Below are 24,536 nucleotides of genomic sequence, written 5' to 3' on the forward strand. Positions count from 1 at the left end.
CTTCTGTGCAGCAATGAGGACAATCCTCAGTTTACGGACCCAGTCCGCATAATTGCTACTGTCAACTCTCAACTAAATTTTCTCTAGGAACATATCTAAAACAGTAGAACCAAAGCGTGAGCTACGACATAATTTGCAAAGACCTTTTGACTATGTTCATGATAATTAAGTTCATCTAATCAAATTATTCAATGAACTCCCACTTAGATAGACATCCCTCTAGTCATCTAAGTGATACATGATCCGAGTCAACTAGGCCGTGTCCGATCATCACGTGAGACGGACTAGTCATCATCGGTGAACATCTTCATGTTGATCGTATCCACTATATGACTCATGTTCGACCTTTCAGTCTCTTGTGTTCCGAGGCCATGTCTGTACATGCTAGGCTCGTCAAGTCAACCTAAGTGTTTCACATGTGTAAATCTGGCTTACACCCGTTGTATGCGAACGTTAGAATCTATCACACCCGATCATCACATGGTGCTTTGAAACAATGAACCTTCGCAACGGTGCACAGTTAGGAGAGTCCGTTTTATGAAATATCTGCTGAGAAAGCAAAAGAAAAAAAAGAGAGACAGGTGGCTTTGTTACCTATTCCATTAGGAACCGCAGATTTTTTAGTCCATCACATTCATGCATTTACCATACATGTGACTGTATTAATACTTTTGAAAGGTGTTTTATTTGCTCGGAGTTCCCGTTTGATCGGACAAAAAAATTCCCGTAGCGAGAATGGGATTTCCACAACGATCGCAAACCCTTCAGATAGAATCTGAGAATAAAACTCAGAATAAAAATAATTTTGTAATCCAATAATCGATCTTGGTTAGGATGGAATTAAAAAAGGGCAATCCTGAGCCAAATCCGTGTTTTGAGAAAACAAGGGGTTCTCGAACTAGATGAACAAAACGAAAGATATTATCGATAAATAAAAGCACGTCTTGCTTATTAACATCTCGGAAATATTCCGCCATAGTTAGGGAAGTTTTATTGTGTTAACAATGTATGTTTTAAGATAGAATCTATCGAGGAGAATAATAGAAACTGGATCAAAAAAAGCAGGAATAGATTTTTTGAAAAAGATTGGAAAAAAGTAAGTAGAATTATATTCAACAATTTTTAATTCTCTATTATTTTTATTATATTGATGCTTTATCACATTGCCTTTTATGATGTAATTCATAGACCATACATAGTGGAATCCTATATCTTATTTATTTCCTCTTCCTTCTTTCTATCATCCCTCCCTTTATCCACATCCCTTTAGTAGTATCTCCAATTATAGCCCCTCTGGGATGTAAAATATATCTCTTCTCACCATCCCCATAGTGTATGAGACAAATGTACTTTTCTCAGGGAGATGGTTAAGGACCTCAGAAGATAGAGGAGAGCGCCAGGCCCAGATTTTCGTGAATTTTAATTGAAGAATTTGATTATTCAATATTCGATTGGAGTGGATTCACAATAATGAAAAACAAATTATGATATGAGTTTTTTATTTCATAATCATTATCATTTCTAATTTCATTTTTAAAAAAGATAATTTTTTTTCTTCCTTTTGGTATTCGAGTTGAAGAAGTACGAGAATTCTATAACTACCAAAAACTTTCAATCTTTTCATTGGAATAGTTTATTTAGTTATTATAGTTAATTGTTTTTGGGGAACACTTTCTTGAAATTTTAATGAGGGATCATCCTATTTATGCTACCGTCGTTCTAAGCAAATAAGATGTAAAAACATGACAAACATCACATGCAAATCATAAAGTGACATGATATGGCCAATATCATCTTGCGCCTTTGATCTCCATCTTCGAGGCGCGGCATGAACACCATCGTCACCGGCATGACACCATGATCTCCATCATCGTGTCTTCATGAAGTTGCCTCGCCAACTATTACTTCTACTACTATGGCTAACGGTTAGCAATAAAGTAAAGTAATTACATGGTGTTTTCATTGACACGCATGTCATAAATAAATTAAGACAACTCCTATGGCTCCTGCCGGTTGTCATACTCATCGACATGCAAGTCGTGATTCCTATTACAAGAACATGACCAATCTCATACATCACATATATCATTCATCACATCCTTTTGGCCATATCACATCACATAGCAAACCCTGCAACAACAAGTTAGACGTCCTCTAATTGTCGTTGCATGTTTTACGTGGCTGCTATGGGTTTCTAGCAAGAATGTTTCTTACCTACGCAAAACCACAACGATGATATGCCAATTGCTATTTACCCTTCATAAGGACCCTTTTCATCGAATCCGATCCGACTAAAGTGGGAGAGACAGACACCCGCCAGCCACCTTATGCATCAAGTGCATGTCAGTCGGTGGAACCAGTCTCACGTAAGCATACGTGTAAGGTCGGTCCGGGCCGCTTCATCCCATAATGCCGCCGTATCAAGATAAGACTAGTAACGGTAAGCAAATTGAACAAATCATCGCCCACAACTGCTTTGTGTTTTACTCGTGCATAGAATCTACGCATAGACCTAGCTCATGATGCCACTGTTGGGGAACGCAGCAATAATTCAAAAATTTCCTACGAGTCACCAAGATCAATCTAGGAGATACTAGCAACGAGATAGAGGGAGTGCATCTTCATACCCTTGAAGATCGCTAAGCGGAAGCGTTGCAAGAACGCGGTTGGAGGAGTCGTACACGTAGTGATTCCGATCTAAGCGCCGAACAACGGCGCCTCCGCGTTCAACACACGTACAGCCCGGTGACGTCTCCCGCGCCTTGATCCAGCAAGGAGAGAGGGAGAGGTTGGGGAAGACTCGGTCCAGCAGCAGCACGACGGCGTGGTGATGGTGGAGGAGCGTGGCACGCCAGCAGGGCTTCGCCAAGCACTGCAAGAGACGAGGAGGAAGAGGGGTAGGGCTGCGCCAAGAGGGAGAGAGACTCGTGTGTTGGGCAGCCCCCAAACCCCCACTATTTATAGGAGGAGGGGAGGAGGGTGCGCCCCCTCTAAGGTTCCCACCCCTAGGGGGGCGGCAACACTAGATGGGATGGAGGGGGCAGCCAAGAGGGGGAGAGGGGGGGCGCGCCCTAGGGTGGGCCTTAGGCCCATCTACACCTAAGGTTTCCCCCCTTCTCCTCCTCGCTGCGCCTTGGGCCTTGGTGGGAGGTGCACCATCCCACTCAGGGGCTGGTCCCTTCCCATTCTTGGCCCATGCAAGCCTTCGGGGCTGGTGGCCCCTCTCGGTGGACCCCTGGAACCCTCCGGTGGTCCCGGTACATTACCGGTGACGCCTGAAACACTCCCGGTGGTCAAAACTCACTTCCTATATATTATTCTTTACCTCCGGACCATTCCGTAACTCCTCGTGACGTCCGGGATCTCATCCGGGACTCCGAACAACATTCGGTAACCACGTACAAACTTTCCCCATAACCCTAGCGTCATCGGACCTTAAGTGTGTAGACCCTACGGGTTCGGGAATCATGCAGACATGACCGAGACAACTCTCCGGCCAATAACCAACAGCGGGATCTGGATACCCATGTTGGCTCCCACATGTTCCACGATGATCTCATCGGATGAACCACGATGTCGGGGATTCAATCAATCCCGTATACAATTCCCTTTGTTCATCGGTATGTTACTTGCCCGAAATTCGATCGTCGGTATCCCAATACCTCGTTCAATCTCGTTACCGGCAAGTCTCTTTACTCGTTCTGTAATGCATGATCCCGTGGCTAACTCATTAGACACATTGAGCTCATTATGATGATGCATTACCGAGTGGGCCCAGAGATACCTCTCCATCATACGGAGTGACAAATCGCAGTCTCGATTCGTGCCAACCCAACAGGCACTTTTGGAGATACCTGTAATGCACCTTTATAGCCACCCAGTTACGTTGTGACGTTTGGTGTACCCAAAGCATTCCTATGGTATCCGGGAGTTGCACAATCTCATGGTCTAAGGAAATGATACTTGACATTAGAAAAGCTTTAACAAACGAACTACACGATCTTGTGCTACGCTTAAGATTGGATCTTGTCCATCACATCATTCTCCTAATGATGTGATCCCGTTATCAATGACATCAAATGTCCATGGTCAGGAAACCATGACCATCTATTGATCAACGAGCTAGTCAACTAGAGGCTTACTAGGAACATGTTGTGGTCTATGTATTCACACATGTATTACGATTTCCGGTTAATACAATTATAGCATGAACAATAGACAATTATCATGAACAAGAAAATACAATAATAACCATTTTATTATTGCCTCTAGGGCATATTTCCAACAGGTACATGTGGGTTGCTAATAGTGTTGATTACTCCTTGTAGTTGATGCTAGTTGGTTTATTCGGTGGAAGATCATATGTTCAGATCCTTTATGCATATTAATACCCCTCTGATTATGAACATGGATATGATTTGTGAGTAGTTACGTTTGTTTCTGAGGACATGGGAGAAGTCTTGCTATAAGTAGTCATGTGAATTTGGTATTCGTTCGATATTTTGATGAGATGTATGTTGTCTTTCCTCTAGTGGTGTCATGTGAACGTCGACTACATGACACTTCATGTCACCGATAATTTCAGTGCTTGCATACCTTACTGAAAACTGCTTATCATTTCCTTCTGCTCCTCGTTGGGTTCGACACTCTTACTTATTGAAAGGACTACGATAGATCCCCTATACTTGTGGGTCATCAGGTACATCTAGATGTGCTCTAGTTATTGCATATGTAAGTGACTCAATCAAACTAGAAGAAAAAGGAAAAAAAGACTAATGAAAATGCTTGCATGAATCTTCATGTAAAATCAAGGGTTCATTTGATAAATGCCACTCCAAATTTGACGATTCCGAGAAATGCCACTACAATTTCCAAACTTTGAAAAATGCCATTTCATGCCATTTCTAGTGGCATTTTTCGAAGTCTGCAATGGCGTTTTTCAAAGTTTGCAAAAGTTACAATGGCATTTTTTAAAGTTTGGAAATTGAAGTGGCATTTTTATGAATCGTCATAATTGGAGTGGCATTTATCTAATTAACCCTAAAAGTCTATGTTAGGCGCCGGCGGACTGGCCGATCAGCCTTTTGTCAACCTTTAGATCTGACTATTCTTCTCTTCCAACAACCTCAGAACCATGGGGATTTCTCCGCCATAGGGAAAAAAGGAGAGAGAGAGAGAGAGCAGCGCCCCGCTCGTCTCGTTCGGCCGTGCTTGCCGGCCGCCCACGGGCGCCCTCGGTTGGTCGCGGGGGCGCACCGCATCAGGTCGACAAGCACCACATCAAGTCGTCATTGTCCTAAGCGTGCGGCCGTTGTTGTCCCCGTGCTCACTGGCTGCTCGTGCCTTCTGGCTTCTGCAGTTGTTCGCTCGTCCTCGGCTGTTTGCGGTCGCCTCCTGTTGGAGCACCGCACCGCCCTTGCCGCTCCAAGCTACATAGCCGTCATGCTCATCGCCTCCCGTTGAAGCATCAATGGGTAGTTTCATGGATAAAAATGGATGTAGCAAAAGTGTCGCCTGTAGTAGCAACAAATCGATACGGTTACAGCAAAAATGCCTCGCCGTCGCCGTCGTCTCTAGGATTAAGCTTCGCCCATTAAAATCATTGCAGCAAAATGGAAGCCGGATGTAGCTTTGTTGGTGCCATTTGCAGCTCACCTCGACGGCCGTCGTCATCTCAGTAGCGCTTGCTGGATTGAATCAAAAAAAGACACTGGATCCAGCTTTCGTAGGCAATTCAAGCATCCTCATTGCATGGTTGCAGCTCCACTAGTAGCCAGTTCCAGCAAAAAAAGTCTGCCGGTCATGGCACCATGCAGCTCCGCTTATGATAGATGTAGCAAATTTCCTCCCCAGTAGTAGTAAATCTAACGATGGTTGCAGCAAAAAAGGTTGATGCCGTGGCATCGTTGCTTAAGAGTGTAGCTCCGACGGTTGTTGGTTTCAGCTTTTTTGGCTACTGGTTCCAGTAGTTCCAGCCAATGGTTGTAGCTTCCGGCGACACTGGTTCGAGCTTCCCCCGGCAACGTTTGCACCTCCCTACCAAAACTAGTTCTAGCATCTCCCGCCGGTTCTAGCAAATCCCTGACTGGATGTAGCTTTTTGAGTCCGCCGTTGTAGCAAAGGGCACTGCCGTTTGCAGCTCTCCTGGTGTCGCGGTTGCAGCTCCCCGAACGCTATGGTTGTAGCACGAGGGCACCGCGGTTCCCAGCGTCTGGCTGGCCACCGGTTGGAGCAAAAAAGCTAATGGTTCCAGCATCGCCGTCTGCGCAACGCTCCTGCTGTCGTGTTCATCTCCGATGAGAGATGGTCGTCGGGGATCAGGGCCCAAGCGTTAGTCGTTAGAGAGAAGAAAAAAGGACAGGGGAAGAGGGAAATCTGCTCGGGGATGGGGGAGGATGGTCGCGGCGGCGACGCCGGTGGTGCGGGGCGGGGGATCGGAGCTATGAAGACGCCGGCGCGGGACGAAGAAGCTGCGAGGAAGAAAACGTTCGATGTGGATAAGGGAGCGGGCACGCTGTTTGCTGGCCACATGATCGTGATTGATCGTGTGGCTTGCGTTAGACCGGCGCAACGCTTCGGCCGGCAGTCCGTCCGAAAACGTTTTCCTTTCGGTAATCCACAAAAAACAAACAAAAAGAGAGAGCACGTTTCGGTAAGAAAATAGCACTAGTGCTGAAAATAAAAGATACGGTAGGCCTCCGAAACGGTGGAGTTGCCACGCGGCCGAATCGCAGCCGCTCAGACCCAGGGGCGCTACCCGATCGCACGGTTGTAGACCGGTCAACCCGGGTGGCCCTCGTCTCGCCACCCTCGTCCTTCCAGCGCACGGGCCTAGCGCCACCCAGGGCCGGACCCACTCCCAGGATCTTCTGCGGCCATCCACCCCGAATGCCGTGTACGAATCCTACATACAGTAGCTACTCGGCAGCATGCTCACAGTCACAGAGGATCCTGGAGCGTCTGCGGCGATGGCGCAGTGGCTTTGACTGTTTAGATTTGCAGGAGCAACAGTATTGATAACAGAGCATAAAAAGCCTTTTCTTTCCTGCAGGCCCGCCAGTCTGCATCATTTCATCTCATCTCTTTTTTCTCTTCTTTTTTCTCGAGCCCCCCTTCATTCTTTCCATGCCAATGTCTAGCAGCAAAAACCATACATCTTTACACATTTTTCTTCACCCAGCAGTACATTTTTTTCACCTCTGCTTTTGGAGCACCAGCTTGTTTATAACACAGGGGATAAAAGACTGTATGAAAAAAGGTAGAAGCTTGAATTTGTAGAAAATTTAGAAATACCCACACAGGTTTCTAGAAAGCGCTGGCAATGTTTTTTACTGCTGCCCCCTCCCCACGCCTGAAGAATCTTTCTTCTGGGTTCTCTCTCGCTGCGATTCCTAAAGAATCCTACTTCTGTGACACTGGAGCTTTGCGATGCATGCTTAAAGCTGTCTTCTCATGTCCCATCCACTGTAACCATGCCCAACCCCATTCCGTTTTGGAGCTCTCTGCTTTGAACCTCAGTTATGTGCACACCCATTGCAACACAAGGGACAAGATTAGTTCTTGAACATTAACAAGCAAAACAAGCTTTGTTGGCGTGGGAGTACTAGTAATTTGTAAACTTGCAGTGTGTTTGAGCTGGAAATTACTGACATACAGTACAGCTTGTAAAACATGCAATGAATTCTTCTTGCATGAATTGATCTAAGAAGCATCCTAAAATGGATATACTCCCTCCGTTCCAAATTACTTGTCGTCGTTTTAGTTCAAGTAATTTGGACCGGAGGGAGTAGTAGTAAAAAAAATCATCTCAGGGAAGGAAATATTTCATTCTCATCTCAATATACTCGACACAAAAGTGTAGAGAGAGATAGAGAGAGAGAGTGAGTGTAGAGAGAGAGAGAGGAGGAGGGGTCACTCTCTCTCACTCCTGGGTTGGCCACTGGACCGGCCGCAGTATTAAAACGAGGGGAGGCAGGGCGTGCTCACCCCTTCCAACGCCAACCACCCCCCAAGAAACCGGAAAGCGAACGGCATGGCGACCCCCCGCAGCGCAGCACGCCACGCTCCCTCCTCTCCCTCCCGCAGGCCATGACGCGCCACCGTCCTTGGCCTCCTTCCCACCCTCCTCCTCCTCCTCACCCTCATCCTCTTCGGGCAGCAGCAGCAGCAGCGACCGGCAGCGGCGGCGGGAAGAAGATGGCGAGGCTCTCCCCGGGGGCGGCGGCGCCGCAGGTGGACACGGGCAAGTACGTCCGCTACACGCCGGAGCAGGTGGAGGCGCTGGAGCGCGTCTACAACGAGTGCCCCAAGCCCAGCTCCCTCCGCCGCCAGCAGATCATCCGGGACTGCCCCATCCTCTGCAACATCGAGCCCAAGCAGATCAAGGTCTGGTTCCAGAACCGAAGGTCAGCACCCGCTCCCTCTCCCTCTTTCCCCTCCGATCTGGGCCGCTCTACGTGTTGCTCTGCCGCTGCCGGGAATGCGGGAAATCAGCTTCCTTTCGCCCTCTCGGAGATGTGCATTTTTAGGGGGCTTGGGTTTCAGTAATGCGGCGAGTTCCTCTGATTTTCTTCCGGAAATACCCAAACTTCCGCAAGTTTTGGGTGTCTTTACTCTGTTCTTGGAAGTTCAAATGTGTCTCCATTTTTGGGGTTAATTTTTCTGTCTGGTGATTCTGTGTAAACAAACGCCTAAAAAAGGACGGCCTCTGCCTGTTTGCTCGAATCTGGTCTTTGTTTAAGCTCTATTTGTATTCGAGCATCTTCTCAAAGATTTTGACAAGGTCTCCACACTGATTTGGGCTCTGCACCTCCACTGTTCTTTGCCATTTGTGGATTTCGTGGTCAAACAACCTCACATGTCTTTCATTGGATTTATATGGGAAGATTTGGGCTCACTGTCACTCCCAAATCTGGGCTGCTGTTTTGGGTCTGCAATGGGTTTCCCCCAACAGATATTCCCTCAGGCATTTCTTGTTTCCTGTGCATCCTTGCTTACTGTCTCGTGTGCTGGTGTTCTTGTTTACTGTGCTAGTTTATTTAACCTCATTTCTTATGTTACTTTATTTCCTTTCTTGTTGAATCTTTGGTGGATGTGTACATGAGTGCACCATCTTTTTTCTGTGCTTGGTAAATCTGTGTTAGAACATGAAGAAGAACATCACTTCTTGGCAGTAGTAGTAGTTTGCTAGTACCACACTGTACCCATGAAGGGGAAACATGACCCAAGAATCTTCAACCCATTACAAAGATGTTGAAATCTGGTGTGGACTTTCACAGATGCAGGCACACACACACACACATCACTGTCAATTAGGCAATGATTCACACATATCTGTTCCATTTGCGTAGTAGTATTAACCATTTGTCTCTTTTGCAAAGGGCTTTTTGCGCCTTGTTCCTGTTTGATTTGATGAGGCGCACTTTATGACATAAGGGGGCACATCGCAGGATCTTGCCTTTGCCTAATAACAAGAATATCATTGTGTTAGAGGCCACCGCTATCCTTTCAGCACTAGTTTTATCCAGGTGCGCATGCCACTGAGCTGAAGCGTGTGGCTTTTCTTGTGATTGGTGTGTATGCAGGTGCCGGGAGAAGCAGCGCAAGGAGTCCTCCCGCATGCAGACGGTGAACCGGAAGCTCACCGCGATGAACAAGCTGCTGATGGAGGAGAATGACCGGCTGCAGAAGCAGGTGTCTCGTCTCGTCTACGAGAACGCGTCGGTCAAGAGTCTCAAGACTAAGATCCACAAGGTGAGCTCACACTGCCCTTCTCTCTAGATGCAATGTGTGCTTATGTACTTGATATCGTTTCATGTCGTGTTGCTGATTCAGAGGATTCAGTGGCTATTGCCTTTCCTGTTTCACCTGTGGTGACATTTTTTTGCAATTCTGCAGGCTTCTGCGGCCACCACGGACACGAGCTGCGAGTCTGTGGTGACGAGTGGTCAGCAGCAAGCCCTAGCAGCCCCGCGTCCGCAGAGGGATGCGAACAACCCAGCTGGGTAAGTGCAATGCCCAGTCTCATTTCTTAGGTAAATTGGGTTTGGTCGATGCAAGTTTGCTGAGATGCCGTTTGTCGTGTGCAGTCTTCTCGCAATCGGTGAAGAGACCTTGACAGCGTTCCTGTCCAAGGCGACCGGAACTGCTGTCGAATGGGTGCAAATGATGGGAATGAAGGTAATGCATTCATTGTATACATGATAGTAGTGCACAAAGTGCTGGTTTTGTACCAAGTTTGTTCTAACCGCTCTGAACTGGAACTTGGTTACAGCCTGGTCCGGATTCCATTGGAATCATCGCTGTTTCGCACAATTGTATTGGCGTAGCAGCCCGAGCTTGCGGTCTTGTGAGCCTTGAGCCCACAAAGGTATGATGTTGCTCATTGCCATTGCTCCATGTTTACCTTACTGCAGTCATAAGGCAGCTCCTAACATGCTTCGTTTTAGGTTGCCGAGATCCTCAAGGATCGTCCATCTTGGTATCGCGACTGTCGTTGCGTTGATATCCTCCATGTTTTCCCTACGGGTAATGGTGGAACTATCGAGCTAATCTACATGCAGGTGTGTATCTGCTCAGAAATGAGTTGCAGTTATGTGTGCTTGTTGCTGTTCTAGTGAATCTGTTTGTGCTGATGACCATTGCCATTTCAATTTCTTAGACTTATGCACCAACGACTTTGGCGGCACCACGCGACTTCTGGACACTCCGCTACACCTGCGGACTTGATGATGGCAGCCTTGTGGTATTAAACTGATCTTTAATTGCTTGTTATGATCTTACCAAAAAGTATACAAGCCTCTTGTTGGTTGCTGTTGATTGTTGTTGGTCTTTGTCATGTTCTGATTGGGCTCAATCTGTTTGGATGAACATTATTACTGTGACTTCCAACTGTAGTGTATTGATTCTGTATCTAATGGTGCTTTTACTGCCATTTCTTCACAGTTGCAGTAAGTACCCCACAGTGTTGCTTATAATGTGATGCTGTTGTTCTGCAGATCTGTGAAAGGTCATTGACTCAGTCCACGGGTGGTCCATCTGGGCCTAACACTCCTGGTTTTATCAGAGCCGAGGTGCTCCCTAGTGGTTATCTGATTCGACCATGCGAGGGAGGTGGCTCCATGATCCACATTGTGGATCATGTTGATTTGGATGTAAGTAACAACAATGGCTTTCATATCAGTGAGTGTCACACTTGAATACTCTTGCAAGAAATGCATCTTATAAATTCTATATATCTATACTCTATAGGCTTGGAGTGTGCCTGAAGTCCTTAGACCGCTCTATGAATCTCCAAAGATCGTTGCACAGAAGATGACTATTGCGGTATGTGTGCCATTCCATTTGATTGTTGTCATTCGTTGGCCTTCTGTAGTATAGCTGAATTTGTTATTTTACCCATGCACCAGTGACATATCAGGCAAATGGTTCTCTTCATGCTAATGGCTCTTTATGTGCAGGCATTGCGACACATCAGGCAAATCGCGCATGAATCAAGTGGTGAAATCCCCTATGGTGCTGGGCGCCAGCCTGCAGTTCTCAGAACCTTCAGTCAAAGGCTCAGCAGGTCAGTAACATTATAATGGCCATGTGGTCTTCAAGCCATCTGCATGTCTACAACGATACATCTCTAAACTCGATACACTGACTTTGCAGAGGCTTCAACGATGCTGTGAGTGGATTTCCAGATGATGGTTGGTCTTTGTTGACGAGTGATGGTGCTGAGGATATTACCATCACAGTAAATTCATCGCCAAACAAGCTTGTCGGATCCCACATCAGCCCTTCACCGCTCTTTTCTGCCATCGGAGGTGGCATTTTGTGTGCGAAGGCATCAATGCTAGTGCAGGTATTTGCTCATACTCCATTCAGTTTGTTGTTTTGTTCCTCAATTAAGTAGGCAATCTTTCTGTTTGTTTCACATGACCAGAATTATGCCTCTTAATCATAGTTAACCAAGTGTACTTTTGGACAATGTAGGATGTCCCTCCTGCTTTACTTGTGCGATTTCTGAGGGAGCATCGCTCGGAATGGGCTGATCCTGGTGTTGATGCTTATTCTGCTGCCTCTTTGAGGGCCAGCCCATACGCAGTTCCAGGATTAAGAGCTGGTGGATTCATGGGAAATCAGGTTATACTGCCACTCGCGCACACGTTGGAGCATGAAGAGGTAACGAGTTAATTCAGCCCTTTCTCAGTTATCTCGTCATAATGGATTGCCAATATCAGTGCATCAAGCTAAATTATTTTTTATATGTAGTTCCTTGAGGTCCTTAGGCTGGAAGGACATGGTTTTAGCCATGATGAGGTGCTTCTTGCGCGAGATATGTACCTTCTGCAGGTATGGTATTTTTCCGACTGTTTTTTTAGCTTGTTCTATATAGTTGCTGCGTCCTGACTGGGTGATGTTATTTTGAAACTGCAGCTTTGCAGCGGTGTTGATGAGAACGCTTCAGGCGCTTGCGCGCAGCTTGTCTTTGCACCTATTGATGAATCTTTTGCTGATGATGCACCGCTGCTACCCTCGGGCTTCCGTGTCATACCACTGGACACAAAGACGGTTAGTACATTTCACCAATGCAGATATATTCCTGAAGGCTTCTCTTGTTTTTGTTGACACACTGCTAACTAGTTGATTATACACTCAACTGTAGGATGTCCCATCTGCCACACGCACACTCGACCTGGCGTCTGCCCTTGAGGTTGGATCTGGTGGAGCATTGCGTGGTTCTGGTGACTCTCCTGGTGGATGCAGCACGAGGTCGGTGCTGACCATCGCCTTCCAGTTCTCATTCGAGAACCACCTCCGTGAAAGCGTGGCAGCAATGGCAAGGCAGTACGTGAGGGCTGTGATGGCATCCGTTCAGAGGGTGGCCATGGCAATAGCTCCTTCCCGCCTAGGCTCGCAGATCCAACTGAAGCACCCTCCAGGCTCCCCTGAGGCGCTTACACTTGCTAGCTGGATTGGCAGGAGCTACAGGTAAACTAAAACCCACTACTAAGCTCGGCACTTTGTGGCCTTATTGTAAAATCATGTAAGCCTCTGTTGTTGCCCACTGTTTCTTAAGTAGTTGTGGAAACTTGCAGGGCTCACACTGGAGAAGAGATCCGTTGGTCGGACACTGAAGAAGCAGATTCTCCCCTGAAGCTTCTGTGGAACCACAGTGACGCGATACTCTGCTGCTCTCTGAAGGTGATTTTTTTGCTCAGTTTTAGCTGTGCTGCCTACTTCAAAAAAGGAATGAAAAGATTTTCCTGTGCCGAAACTCACCACCTAACCTGACAATGTTAACTTTGGCCAGCCTGCTCCTATGTTCACCTTCGGCAACAACGCGGCCCTGGACATGCTGGAGACGACTCTGGTGAACCTGCAGGACATCTCGCTGGAGGCGATCCTGGACGACGAGGGGCGCAAGGCCCTGTGCGCCGAGTTCTCCAAGGTCATGCAGCAGGTAACTTCAACTAGCCAACTGACCAGCAGCAATGCACCTCCTACTATGTATCATCTCTTCACTAGAGTAGAGCAGCACTCCGTTTGTTACATGAGTACATGACTGAATGAGATGTTGCATTTCATTCAGGGTTTCGCGTACCTCCCTGGTGGGGTGTGCAAGTCGAGCATGGGGCGGCAGGCGTCGTACGAGCAGGCGGTGGCGTGGAAGGTGGTGGGCGACGACGTGGCGGGCGCCCCGCACTGCCTCGCCTTCATGTTCGTCAACTGGACCTTCCTGTGACCGCTGCCGCCGGCCATCTGCTTGAGCAAAAGACTTGAAAACCGCTGTCCGATTTGTATGGTTCAGTTATCTACCTATGTACCCATCCTAGCTATGGTATGTATGGTTTGCATCTTTGTTGAGAACCTGATCTGATGTTTGTTGCCGTGAACCGAAACATAGTTGGCATTCCTTCCCGTGTTGATCGGGAACAAGACCTATGTATGTGTGTGTAACTGTCAGTGTGATGAACCGAACAGTGGCTTGCGGTTCCTGTAATTTGCTTTGCGTGCCCACCCCTGTGCCTTGTTTGTGTCAGGTCTTGAAGGTGACAAACCTATCTTAGGATAACTTAGTTCTAGTCCCAAGTGCCAAATGCAAAATGAGGCGCTAAAAATCTAATGAAACTAATTTGGTGTTGTAGATTGTTGGAAGTTTTTCTTTAGATTTGGTCGAACCTAAATGAGTTGACTTAGAAGAAACCCTAGAACTTCAAATGTTTTGTAATGGAGGGAGTGGTTTTGAAATGTCTTCTTTCATAAACTTCAAATAAGTTTTTCCTTTATGAAAATTTCACACATGTGTGAAATACTCATAAATGACTGTTGGGAAAAAGATTTTTTTAGTTCTTTACTACTTCTCATTTATTGTTCAAACTGGTGCATTTGCACCTGGAGCAGATATTATATCATCCCCAGAATGATAGAACAATTTTATGGTTCGGAACAAATTTATTCTGAAATAGTTTGTCCAAATTGTGGTGATCCTTGCCCATCCTGATGTTCTTGAACACCCTCACCGTCATTGGTGCGGTCATTCTCACCTTGCCACCGCAGCACCTCCACACAAAAAATATGAAAAAATTAACACGGGCAATAAGCCTAGTTTGGAAACTAACCCCTGCAGGCAATTGTACATCAAGAAGTGCATATAAACATTGTTTCAACAACCTTCAACTTTCGCCGAGGCAACGCCCAAAAATTGTTCCTCCATGGATCATTTCTCTTCTTAATCAAGTATGGCAGGATAAAGAGTTGGCACCAAGAGTTCAAACATTCGCTTAGAGGCTCTTGAGGAAAGCGCTTCCAACGAGTAAGAGGGCAAGCAGGTACTCCAAACATATTAAAGAATGTTGCTCTAGATGTGGTAATACAGAAGATGAAATGCATATGCTATTCTTATGTCCTTTCTCTAAATCAGCAATGGTTCTGTTTTCCTTGGTACATTAAACTGAATCTTTTGCTGCTCATCATAGCACTATTCCTGATATGGTTCATGCCTTGCTCACATCTGAACACCCACAAATAAAACCTGCTACTCTCTATACCTTTTTGTGGTGTTTGTGGACGGCTCGAAACGACACTCTGTTTTGCAGGAAAGTAAGCAAACCTACACAAGTTTTTGCAGCAGCCAATGCCATTATCAACGCACAAAGTTAGAGGTCTCCAGGGTCTTGGGAGATTTGAAAAGAGCGCAACGCAAGGGTCTTTCGCAACACTGCCGCTACAACGATGATGGTCGTCGCGAAGATCAAAGAGGAGGCCCATCTTTGTTCTATGGCAGATGCCACCCACTTGAGTGTTGTAATGCCGCGAGAGTAGTTCTTTGTTCCCCGCTTTGCGGCTATTTGTCTAAAACCTTCTTCCTTAATCAACGAAAATGGCAAATCTTTTGCCTTGTTTCAAAAAAAAGTTAGAGGTCTCCAGCTCCACTGAACAGCATAACAAAGTGCAATTGAGCAACATTCAGGTAGCAAAAACTGTGTTGCAGCTCCAAGCTTCTGAATTGACTGCAGGGAATGCAATCTTCTGCGGTGCAGCATGGAAGCAGCAGCAAGATTCAGGGAAAAGTCATGCAGGATAAGGTGTAGTCATTCAATTTCAAGGGAATGAGCATCTTAAGCACCTGCACATCTCGGCGATCTCACCTCCGGCATCTTCACCGCTTCAGGCAGAGATTTATGGACTTCTTCTACAGGTTCAAGATCCACACCACTACACAGATTGCTTTGTGTTGGCTTCTGCAGCTATGGCGCCAACGGTGTTTGCAGATTCTAGCCATTGAGAGAACAGGTCGCAGCTGGTGGCAATCCAGGCCTCTCCCTCTTTCCGCCATAGTAACATCTCTCATATTAACAGGAGTACAAATGTCAAAGCTCATCATCAAGCTCGTTTAGCACTGAGAATTCAGTCTACTTCTGTATCAAGCGTGATGCCTTTCACGCTCCTCTCTGTAAAATGCTCCTAAATGAATAAAAGTTTCTTGTTAAAAAAACTTTGCTTGTTAGAGTGCTACTAATTTGGAGGCCAACAATAACTATTCTTCCATTCTTTTTCTCACAATGAGAAGTGTGACAAAAAAGGGAGATGTGAAAACATAAATTGGCTTCGCCCAGGTTCCAACCGGAGACCTTCAGTGCCTTAGACCGACGTGTAACCAACTACATCACAAAACCTTGGTGACATTTCGGTCCAAAATAGTTAAAAAGCAGATAAATCCACTAGTCTTACAAGATGATCGACTAACTGAAGCATCTAATTGTTTCAGCTGGAAAATCAAGACACATTAAAGCTGGAAAATCATACAACTTATATATATGCTTAAATAAATAGCCTACTGACCCACAAGAAAAAAAGATACCATGTGAAGAACAAATGTTTTACAAGAATGGTCCACATTAACAGCATATATTCAAGCGTGGGTACATTCAACAAACGTGAGCAAACTTGCAATTCTCCTGCCAGGAATTTAATTTCACCGGTGGACGGCAACAGTGAGCCACAATGAGCATACTAGCTACCGGTGACATCCAATGGCCGGCAGCTCTCTCCCATGCCAGGGTCTCAGCTCTGCCATGAACACCACCACGGCCTCCACCATGTATGGAGAACTATTATGAAGAAATGCTTAAGTTCTACGTACCTACTATGAATTTTGCTGCGGCAAACTCGAAGGTATAGGGTCCAACATAAATTCTGGATCACCAAGTTTCGGACCGCAAACAAATAAATTGAACATGATGACCATCACAAAAAAGAACATTTCATAGCAGCCGTTGTTTATTCAATGAGATGGTTCTCTGGACATGCCGTCAGTCAGTAAAGAAGAGACATTCTGAAAGACATGTATGTGTTTGCCTCTGAGGATCATCAAACAGATGACTTGCTGCTACTTTGTTGAGTTGTAGCAGCAGAAGCTTTTGGTGCAGGTGGCGGTGGAACATACATCTTAGCTCTTCGAAGAACCCCGGCAACAATCCAATGCTTGTTTTTGCTCAATGGCCTAGAAGGATCCAGCCTAACCTGGAGAGATATTGATGCAGGAATTATAAGAAGAAGAAAACTGTTCTAGTTTATGTTGTTACACCTTGCGTGAATGAATCATAGAGCAAAAAGAACACTAGCCTCCTGTAAGCAGATAAAAAGAATACCCTACAGGACAAAACGACACGAACTCGTTAACCTATTCGACCTTTTAATCACAATCATACAAGCTTCTTTGTAAAACCAAACCGCTCGTAAAGTCCTCAGTAATGTGGATCTTTCGGCGCTGAAAGCAAAATTTGTTCAGCAGAAGACATATTATGAGCAAATTGCAGAGTCACCGCCTTAACTGACGTGATATGCACACAACACCAGGTCCAAGCATTCTTTTCAAATGGAACCATGGTAACTCAGAATATTATGAAGGATGGAAGGAGAAAAAAACTCCATTATTGTAACAACAACCATCATCACTCAAGTGTTCAAGAGGCAATATTGTTTAGTGTTTAATCTAAAGATCACAAAATAATAAGTTTCGCCGATAACCTAGCTAGCTTAATGAAACTTTGATCTTACATGCCTAAGAAAGTCCAGCAGATCTATCTTATTTAAAGTTTACAGAAGAGAATGTGCCAAGAAATAAACTGCTCTGCTTCAGCTGATAATATTATAGGCTGACGTATAGCAATATAAAACAGAAGTGCCATTATGACATATTAAAGACCATGTAGATGTCTGCGGTGTTGCATCTCCCCTAGATGGCGAGCCAAGCATGGAATTGGCATTTCAGAGGTGTTCTGGACGCCCAAATTAGCTCCCTGTAGTTAGACCGAATCAGTCCTGGAAAGAGCATCTTGTATGCAGAGGTTGCAGAATACTGCGCATCAGTGGTCCACTTCCATTTAATGTCATCAGCCGATATAGGATCAAGCTGCAAGTCTTGTGTTATGCTCCAAAGCTGCAGGTATTCCCTCAGCACTTGCAAAGATCTCTTGATCCATAATCCATTTGTTATTCAGAACGGCCTGCCACAGCATTAGCTTAAAGCCAGAGCTGTGAGCCTGTGACTGAAGAGGTTTGGCAGTAATTCCTTGATGGGCATCCCCTGGTACCAATGAGTGTGCCAGAGCTATGCAATCTGCACCCGGAAACGGCACTGCACCTCTTCGCCCAATGCCCATTCAGTAAGGAGTCTTGGTTTCTCATTTGACGTCGTTTTCGCTGGAACATCGCTGAGCCGGAAGCCGACAATCCAAGCTTGGAAGACTGGTGGGTTTGTGTGGTCAGACAAAGCCCCTATGGTAACAAGAATAATGACTAACTGCCTCACAATATGCACCTGGTGGCAGCTATGGAAGGAAAGGAGCACTAAAATCTTCGGGCACCAGAGCAGCCCTGCTGCTGCCGTTCTAGATGCTATCCAGCAAGAAATAGCCGCCTGGAGCAAGGCCAGCCTAGTAAAGGGCAATGTGGTTACCGCCTGATTAGCACTTAGCCTGGGTCTTTGTCACTTTGTAAATATTATGGCAACCTTACTGTAACTCAGCCGTCTGGCTTTTCTCTTAATAAAATGTAATGAATGAAATCAGCGCTTGCTGTTTTTCGTCAGAAATGGATATCTATCTACTGGAGTAAAAATCTAGTAAATGTGCTAGTAATAAATCTGCTACATTCCTTGTATGGACCTCCAAATTTCTCAGAGAGAAACATGTAAACATAGTTTGCATAAGCAACCATTAAAATTATCACCATTAAGATCTAGGATAAATTCTAAGAGGTTGGATCCAAAGGCCGATGTTGCAGACAGGCTAGAAAGGTTAGGGGTTACTGACATACCCTGTCGCCGATGTTGCAGCCCTCGGCCTCGTCGTGCGCCATGAACTTGGAGGTGCGCTTGACGTAGCGGTTGTACACCTTGTTGTGGAAGAGGCGGTCGACCGCCACCACCACCGACTTCTGCATCTTGTTCGACACCACGATACCCACCACTGGCTTCATCTCCGCCTGCTGATTAGGGGCGGCGGCGGCTGAAGAGGTGGTCGGGGGAGACAGAGAATCGACGCCGCCTGCGTGCTGCGGCGGTCGATTCACGGACGAGGTTGACGGTTCGCGGCGGCGGGGAGGGCGGCCGCCGTCGGACGAGGTGCTCTGCGCCGTCTCCTGCCCGTGGCGGCTAGGGTTGGACGAGGTGCTGTGGTGGGGGAAGGGACAGGGGCGCGCTGGATCGAGTCACTCGGCGGTGGCAGGTGTCCGTGATTTCTCCCGCTTCTCGGTTTTCGGAGAACTCGGTTTTTCCAATTTGTTAGCCTCCCAAATCGGACATACTACTGTCTGTCCACGGACACATCCGCTGATCATGATACCGATACCGATCATATGATGCTTGTAAACCTCTTTCCGTGATAAAATAATTGAAGACAATCCATGCAAACGCGATGGAATTCATGCAAATGAACATCAATTTGATATGTTTTACGAAAACCCAATCATGTTTAGTACGTTCAACTAAAACCTAAAAATATAAACTAATTTTACCGGACAATGACCTTGTATGCATGAATGGCTAGCCGTCGGCACCTTCGTCATAGTCATCATCGTTGAAGTGGTCCTTCCAGCAACGGAAGGGCACGAGCAGCGGCAGAGCTACGTAGAAACTGCTGCTAGGGATGGGGGCGGGGGGGGGGGGGGGGGGCTAAGGCCTGGGATGCTAAAGAAGATCTCATCTGATCTAAGCACTCCCCCTTATTTTTTCTTCTTCACAATTTGGTACAAGGTTGGAGGCCACAATCCCCAGAGTTATATATAGCTTCGCCGGTTGGCACGTGGGCGCGACAGCCATGTCCGGCGGCCGCTTGACACTCACAAAGGAGCTACTCACTTTCTCATGCATCGTGTGAAAGGCTATCTCCGCCAACGTCAACCCTGACTGGGTAGCCCTGCCCTTTCCCTTGCTAGCGGCGGAGGAGGTGTCATTGAGCAATCACTCCTCGCCGATCTTGGTCAGCTCCCCATCGAGGTGGCACAGTCATCGCGGGGACGTCTCTACGATGGTCACCGACCGATCACGGACCGAGGCCTCCGTGAGGTCGAGGTAGCGTAGCGTCGGATTTACATCGCTCCCTCCGCATTGTCTCTCTATCCGACCTCTCCTCTATGGTAACGATGCTCCGCGACGAGGAGACATAGTCATCACGGTTGAGGTAGTGGAGGAAGCGCCCGTGCGCCCTTCGGGATATCCAGGGGCACCTCCTTCATGGCCTTGCCACTCCAGACGCGGCAAAGCGGCAACGTAGCTCGTCGATGCAGGCATATCGAATATGCAATGATGTTAGCTCCTCCTTCATGCAGCGTCCAACTTGGACACAATGGTTGCATGCGCAGGGGGGAGGGGTACCGGACCGTGGTACTTGAGAGACCGTTGAAGCATGATCACCAGGTGCACCTAGTACTCCTCGTTCGTCGTCACCGCCTCCGCGAGGAGGTGGTTGTGGATCTTGCTCCTGCTCCTCCTCGTCATTGGAGGAGAGGATGATCTCCTCCTTCCCGGATGAGCGGAAACCAGGGAGGATGATGGCCCAGGAGAGCGATGGCGGCATCACCAAGATTCGAATCCGGAAGGAGATCCGGAGTCGTCACCTCCCGTCGTGAAGAACCATGACTTTGGCATCATTGATGGCGGTGAGTGAAAACAGAGAGGAGCAAATCGATGGTGAGCGGACAAGAGAGGGGCAAATTGGTGGTGAGCGGAGAGGAAAGGATTCGAGGTGTGGTGTGGATGGCGCCGTAGCCGTGCTTAAACAGTCGCGGCCAGGTGAACGGACGGGCAACCGGCTTCAACACGACGCATCTACTGGAGTTGACTTCTTGGTCCCCTTGTTGACATTGAAACAATGTCACCCACTCGTCCAGTCACGTTGCACTGACCGACATCAATGTGGTGTGGAGTCACATCCGCCCTAGAGCGGCTTGATTGGCATGAATGCGCTGTTGGGGAACACAGTAATTTCAAAAAAATTCTACGCACACGCAAGATCTATCATGGTGATGCATAGCAACGAGAGGGGAAGAGTGTTGTCCACGTACCCTCGTAGACCGTAAGCGGAAGCGTTATGACAACGCGGTTGATGTAGTCGAACTTCTTGACGATCCGACCGATCCTATCACCGAAGGTACGACACCTCCACGATCTGCACACGTTCAGCTCGGTGACGTCCCATGAACTTTAGATCCAGCTGAGTGTTGAGGGAGAGTTTCATCAGCACGACGGCGTGATGACAGTGATGATGAAGCTACCGGAATAGGGCTTCGCCTAAGCACTGCAACAATATAACCGATGTGGATTATGGTGGAGGGGGGCACCTGATACGTCTCCAACGTATCTATAATTTTTGATTGTTCCAAGTTATTATATTATCTGTTTTGGATGTTTAATGGGCTTTATTATACACTTTTATATTATTTTTCGGACTAACCTACTAACCCAAGGCCCAGTGCAAATTGCTATATTTTTTTTGCCTATTTCAGTGTTTCGCAGAAAAAGAATATCAAACGGAATCCAGACAGAATGAAACCTTCGAGAGGGTTATTTTTGGAACAAACGTGATACAGAGGACTTGGAGTAGATGTCAAGAAAGGAGCGAGGAGGCCACGAGGCAGGGAGGTGCGCCTCTCCTCCTGGGCACGCCCCCATCCTCGTGGGCCCCTCGCAGCTCCACCGACCTACTTCTTCCTCCTATATATATCCATATACCCCGAAAACATCCAGGAGCACCACGAAACCCTATTTCCACCGCCGCAACCTTCTGTACCCAAGAGATCCCATCTTGGGGCCTTTTACGGAGCTTCGTCGGAGGGGGAATCAATCACAGAGGGCTTCTACATCAACACCATAGCCTCTTCGATGATGTGTGAGTAGTTTACTTCAGATCTTCGGGTCCATAGTTATTAGCTAGATGGCTTCTTATCTCTCTTTGGATCTCAATACAAAGTTCTCCTCGATCTTCTTGGAGATCTATTTGATGTAATTCTTTTTGCGGTGTGTTTGTCGAGATCCGATGAATTGTGGGTTTATGACCAAGTTTATCTACGAACAATATTTGATTCTTCTCTGAAATCTTTTATGTATGATTTGTAATCTTTGCAAGTCTCTTCGAATTATCAGTTTGGTTTGGCCTACTAGATTGATCTTTCTTGCAATGGGAGAAGTGCTTAGCTTTGGGTTCAATCTTGCGGTGTCCTTTCCCAGTGACAGCAGGGGCAGCAAGGCACGTATTGTATTGTTGCCATCGAGGATAAAAATATGGGGTTTATATTATATTGCTTGAGTTTGTCCCTCTACATCATGTCATCTTGCCTAATGCGTTACTCTGTTCTTATGAACTTAATACTCTAGATGCATGCTGGATAGCGGTCGATGTGTGGAGTAATAGTAGTAGATGCAGAATCGTTTCGGTCTACTTATCGCGGACGTGATGCCTATATACATGATCATGCCTAGATACTCTCATAATTATGCACTTTTCTATCAATTGCTCGACAGTAATTTGTTTACCCACCGTAATACTTATGCTATCTTGAGAGAAGCCACTAGTGAAACCTATGGCCCCTGGGTCTATTTTCCATCATATAAGTTTCCAATCTATTTTATTTTGCAACCTTTATTTTCCAATCTATATAATAAAAATACCAAAAATATTTATCTTATTATCTCTGTCAGATCTCACTCTCGTAAGTGACCGTGAAGGGATTGGCAACCCCTTTATCGCGTTGGTTGCGAGGTTCTTATTTGTTTGTGTAGGTGCGAGGTGACTTGCGTGTAGTCTCCTACTGGATTGATACCTTGGTTCTCAAAAATTGAGGGAAATACTTACGCTACTTTGCTGCATCACCCTTTCCTCTTCAAGGGAAAACCAACGCAGTGCTCAAGAGGTAGCAAGAAGGATTTCTGGCGCCGTTGCCGGGGAGATCTACGCACAAGTCAAGACATACCAAGTACCCAACACAAACTCTTATCCCTCACACTACATTATTTGCCATTTGCCTCTTGTTTTCCTCTCCCCCACTTCACCCTTGCCATTTTATTCGCCCTCGTTTTTCCGTTCGCCTCTTTTTCGCTCGCTTCTTGTGTGCTTGTGTGTTGGATTGTTTGTCACGATGGCTCAAGGTAATACTAAATTGTGTGATTTTTCCAATACCAACAATAATAATTTTATTAGCACTCTGATTGCTCCCCTTACCGATGCTGAATCTTGTGCAATTAATACTGCTTTGCTGAATCTTGTCATGAAAGATCCGTTTTCTGGCCTTCCTAGTGAAGATGCTGCTACCCATCTAAACAACTTTGTTGATTTGTGTGATATGCAAAAGAATAAAGATGTGGATAATGATATTGTTAAATTAAAGCTATTCCCGTTTTCACTTAGAGATCGTGCTAAAACTTGGTTTTCTTCTTTGCTTAAAAATAGTATTGATTCTTGGAATAAGTGCAAAGATGCTTTTATCTCTAAGTATTTTCCTCCTGCTAAGATCATCTCTCTTAGAAACGATATTATGAACTTTAAGCAACTAGATCATGAGCATGTTGCACAATCTTGGGAGAGGATGAAATTAATGATTCGCAATTTCCCTACTCATGGTTTGAATTTATGGATGATCATACAATTTTTTTATGCTGGATTGAATTTTGCTTCTAGAAATTTTTTAGATTCGACCGTGGGAGGCACTTTTATGGAAATCACTTTAGGAGAAGCTACCAAACTCCTAGATAATATTATGGTTAATTATTTTCAATGGCACACCGAAAGATCTATAAGTAAAAAGGTTCATGCTATAGAAGAAATTAATGTTTTGAGTGGAAAGATGGATGAACTTATGAAATTGTTTGCTAATAAGAGTGTTTCTTCTGATCCTAATGATATGCCTTTGTATACTTTGATTGAGAATAATAATGAATCTATGAATGTGAATTTTGTTGGTAGGAACGATTTTGGTAACAACGCGTATAGAGGAAACTTTAATCCTAGGCCGTATCCTAGTAATTCCTCTAATAATTATGGTAATTCCTACAACAATTCTTATGGAAATTATAATAAGATTCGCTCTTATTTTTAATCTAGTATTAAAGAATTTATTAGTTCGTAAAAGAGTTTCAATGCTTTGATTGAAGAAAAATTGTCTAAGATTTATGAGTTGGATAGGAACGTGGATAGAATTTCTCTTGATGTTGATTCTTTGAAACTTAGATCTATTCCACCTAAGCATGATATCAATGAGTCTCTCAAAGCCATGAGAATTTCAATTGATGAGTGCAAAGAAAGAACCACTAGGGTGCGTGTAAAAAAGGATTGCTTTATAAAAGTGTGCTCTTCTAGTTTTGATGATAATAAGGATGAAGATCTAAAAGTGATTGATGTGTCTCCTATTAAATCTTTGTTTTGCAATATGAATCTTGATAATGATGGGACTGGATATGAGTCAACTTTAGTTAAAAGGCGTCCCAATGATTCGAAGTTTTTAGATCTTGATGCAAAAATTAATAAAAATGGGATTGAAGAGGTCAAAAC

At 45.8% G+C, this 24,536-nt stretch overlaps 2 protein-coding genes, 1 long non-coding RNA gene and 1 pseudogene across 3 annotated transcripts; 2 read left to right on the forward strand and 2 right to left on the reverse strand.

The window, feature by feature from the left end:
- The first annotated feature begins 7,975 nt into the window (after nt 1-7,975).
- LOC125507793 (homeobox-leucine zipper protein HOX33) lies at nt 7,976-14,007 on the forward strand. Its single transcript, XM_048672295.2, has 18 exons — nt 7,976-8,405; nt 9,585-9,753; nt 9,898-10,004; nt 10,089-10,179; nt 10,274-10,369; nt 10,449-10,562; nt 10,661-10,744; nt 10,998-11,153; nt 11,251-11,325; nt 11,460-11,566; nt 11,656-11,848; nt 11,980-12,168; nt 12,259-12,339; nt 12,424-12,558; nt 12,653-12,978; nt 13,086-13,191; nt 13,301-13,450; nt 13,580-14,007. Exons 1-18 carry the CDS (start codon nt 8,089-8,091, stop codon nt 13,730-13,732), a joined length of 2,649 nt encoding a protein of 882 aa, XP_048528252.1. The 5' UTR covers nt 7,976-8,088; the 3' UTR covers nt 13,733-14,007.
- Nucleotides 14,008-14,218: 211 nt separating this feature from the next.
- Nucleotides 14,219-16,501, forward strand: LOC147967959 (uncharacterized; annotated as a pseudogene).
- Nucleotides 16,502-16,737: 236 nt separating this feature from the next.
- LOC125507794 (uncharacterized) lies at nt 16,738-19,238 on the reverse strand. The gene is made up of 2 exons (XM_048672296.2): nt 18,811-19,238; nt 16,738-17,013 (listed from the first exon to the last, which is right to left on the reverse strand). The coding sequence occupies exons 1-2, from the start codon at nt 18,970-18,972 to the stop codon at nt 16,861-16,863; spliced, it is 315 nt and encodes a 104-aa protein (XP_048528253.1). The 5' UTR covers nt 18,973-19,238; the 3' UTR covers nt 16,738-16,860.
- LOC147967960 (uncharacterized) lies at nt 17,401-18,800 on the reverse strand. Its single transcript, XR_015603945.1, has 2 exons — nt 18,314-18,800; nt 17,401-18,240 (listed from the first exon to the last, which is right to left on the reverse strand). It is a non-coding gene; the product is annotated as an uncharacterized LOC147967960 (long non-coding RNA).
- Nucleotides 19,239-24,536: the final 5,298 nt, after the last annotated feature.

This window comes from Triticum urartu, chromosome 5A (genome assembly GCF_056163025.1).
Source record: "Triticum urartu cultivar PI428250 chromosome 5A, HENAU_Tu73, whole genome shotgun sequence".
Taxonomy (NCBI): domain Eukaryota; kingdom Viridiplantae; phylum Streptophyta; class Magnoliopsida; order Poales; family Poaceae; genus Triticum; species Triticum urartu.

What these genes read in the sequence shown, in the direction of transcription:
- LOC125507793 (XM_048672295.2), top strand. Translation starts at nt 8,089, where the DNA reads ATGACGCGCCACCGTCCTTGGCCTCCTTCCCACCCTCCTCCTCCTCCT. An exon ending in GATGCGAACAACCCAGCTGG is followed by an intron (nt 10,005 to 10,088) that starts GTAAGTGCAATG and finishes TGTCGTGTGCAG; the next exon opens with TCTTCTCGCAATCGGTGAAG. An exon ending in TACCACTGGACACAAAGACG is followed by an intron (nt 12,559 to 12,652) that starts GTTAGTACATTT and finishes ACTCAACTGTAG; the next exon opens with GATGTCCCATCTGCCACACG.
- LOC125507794 (XM_048672296.2), bottom strand. Translation starts at nt 18,972, where the DNA reads ATGAAGCCAGTGGTGGGTATCGTGGTGTCGAACAAGATGCAGAAGTCG. An exon ending in GCTGCAACATCGGCGACAGG is followed by an intron (nt 17,014 to 18,810) that starts GTATGTCAGTAA and finishes ATATCTCTCCAG; the next exon opens with GTTAGGCTGGATCCTTCTAG.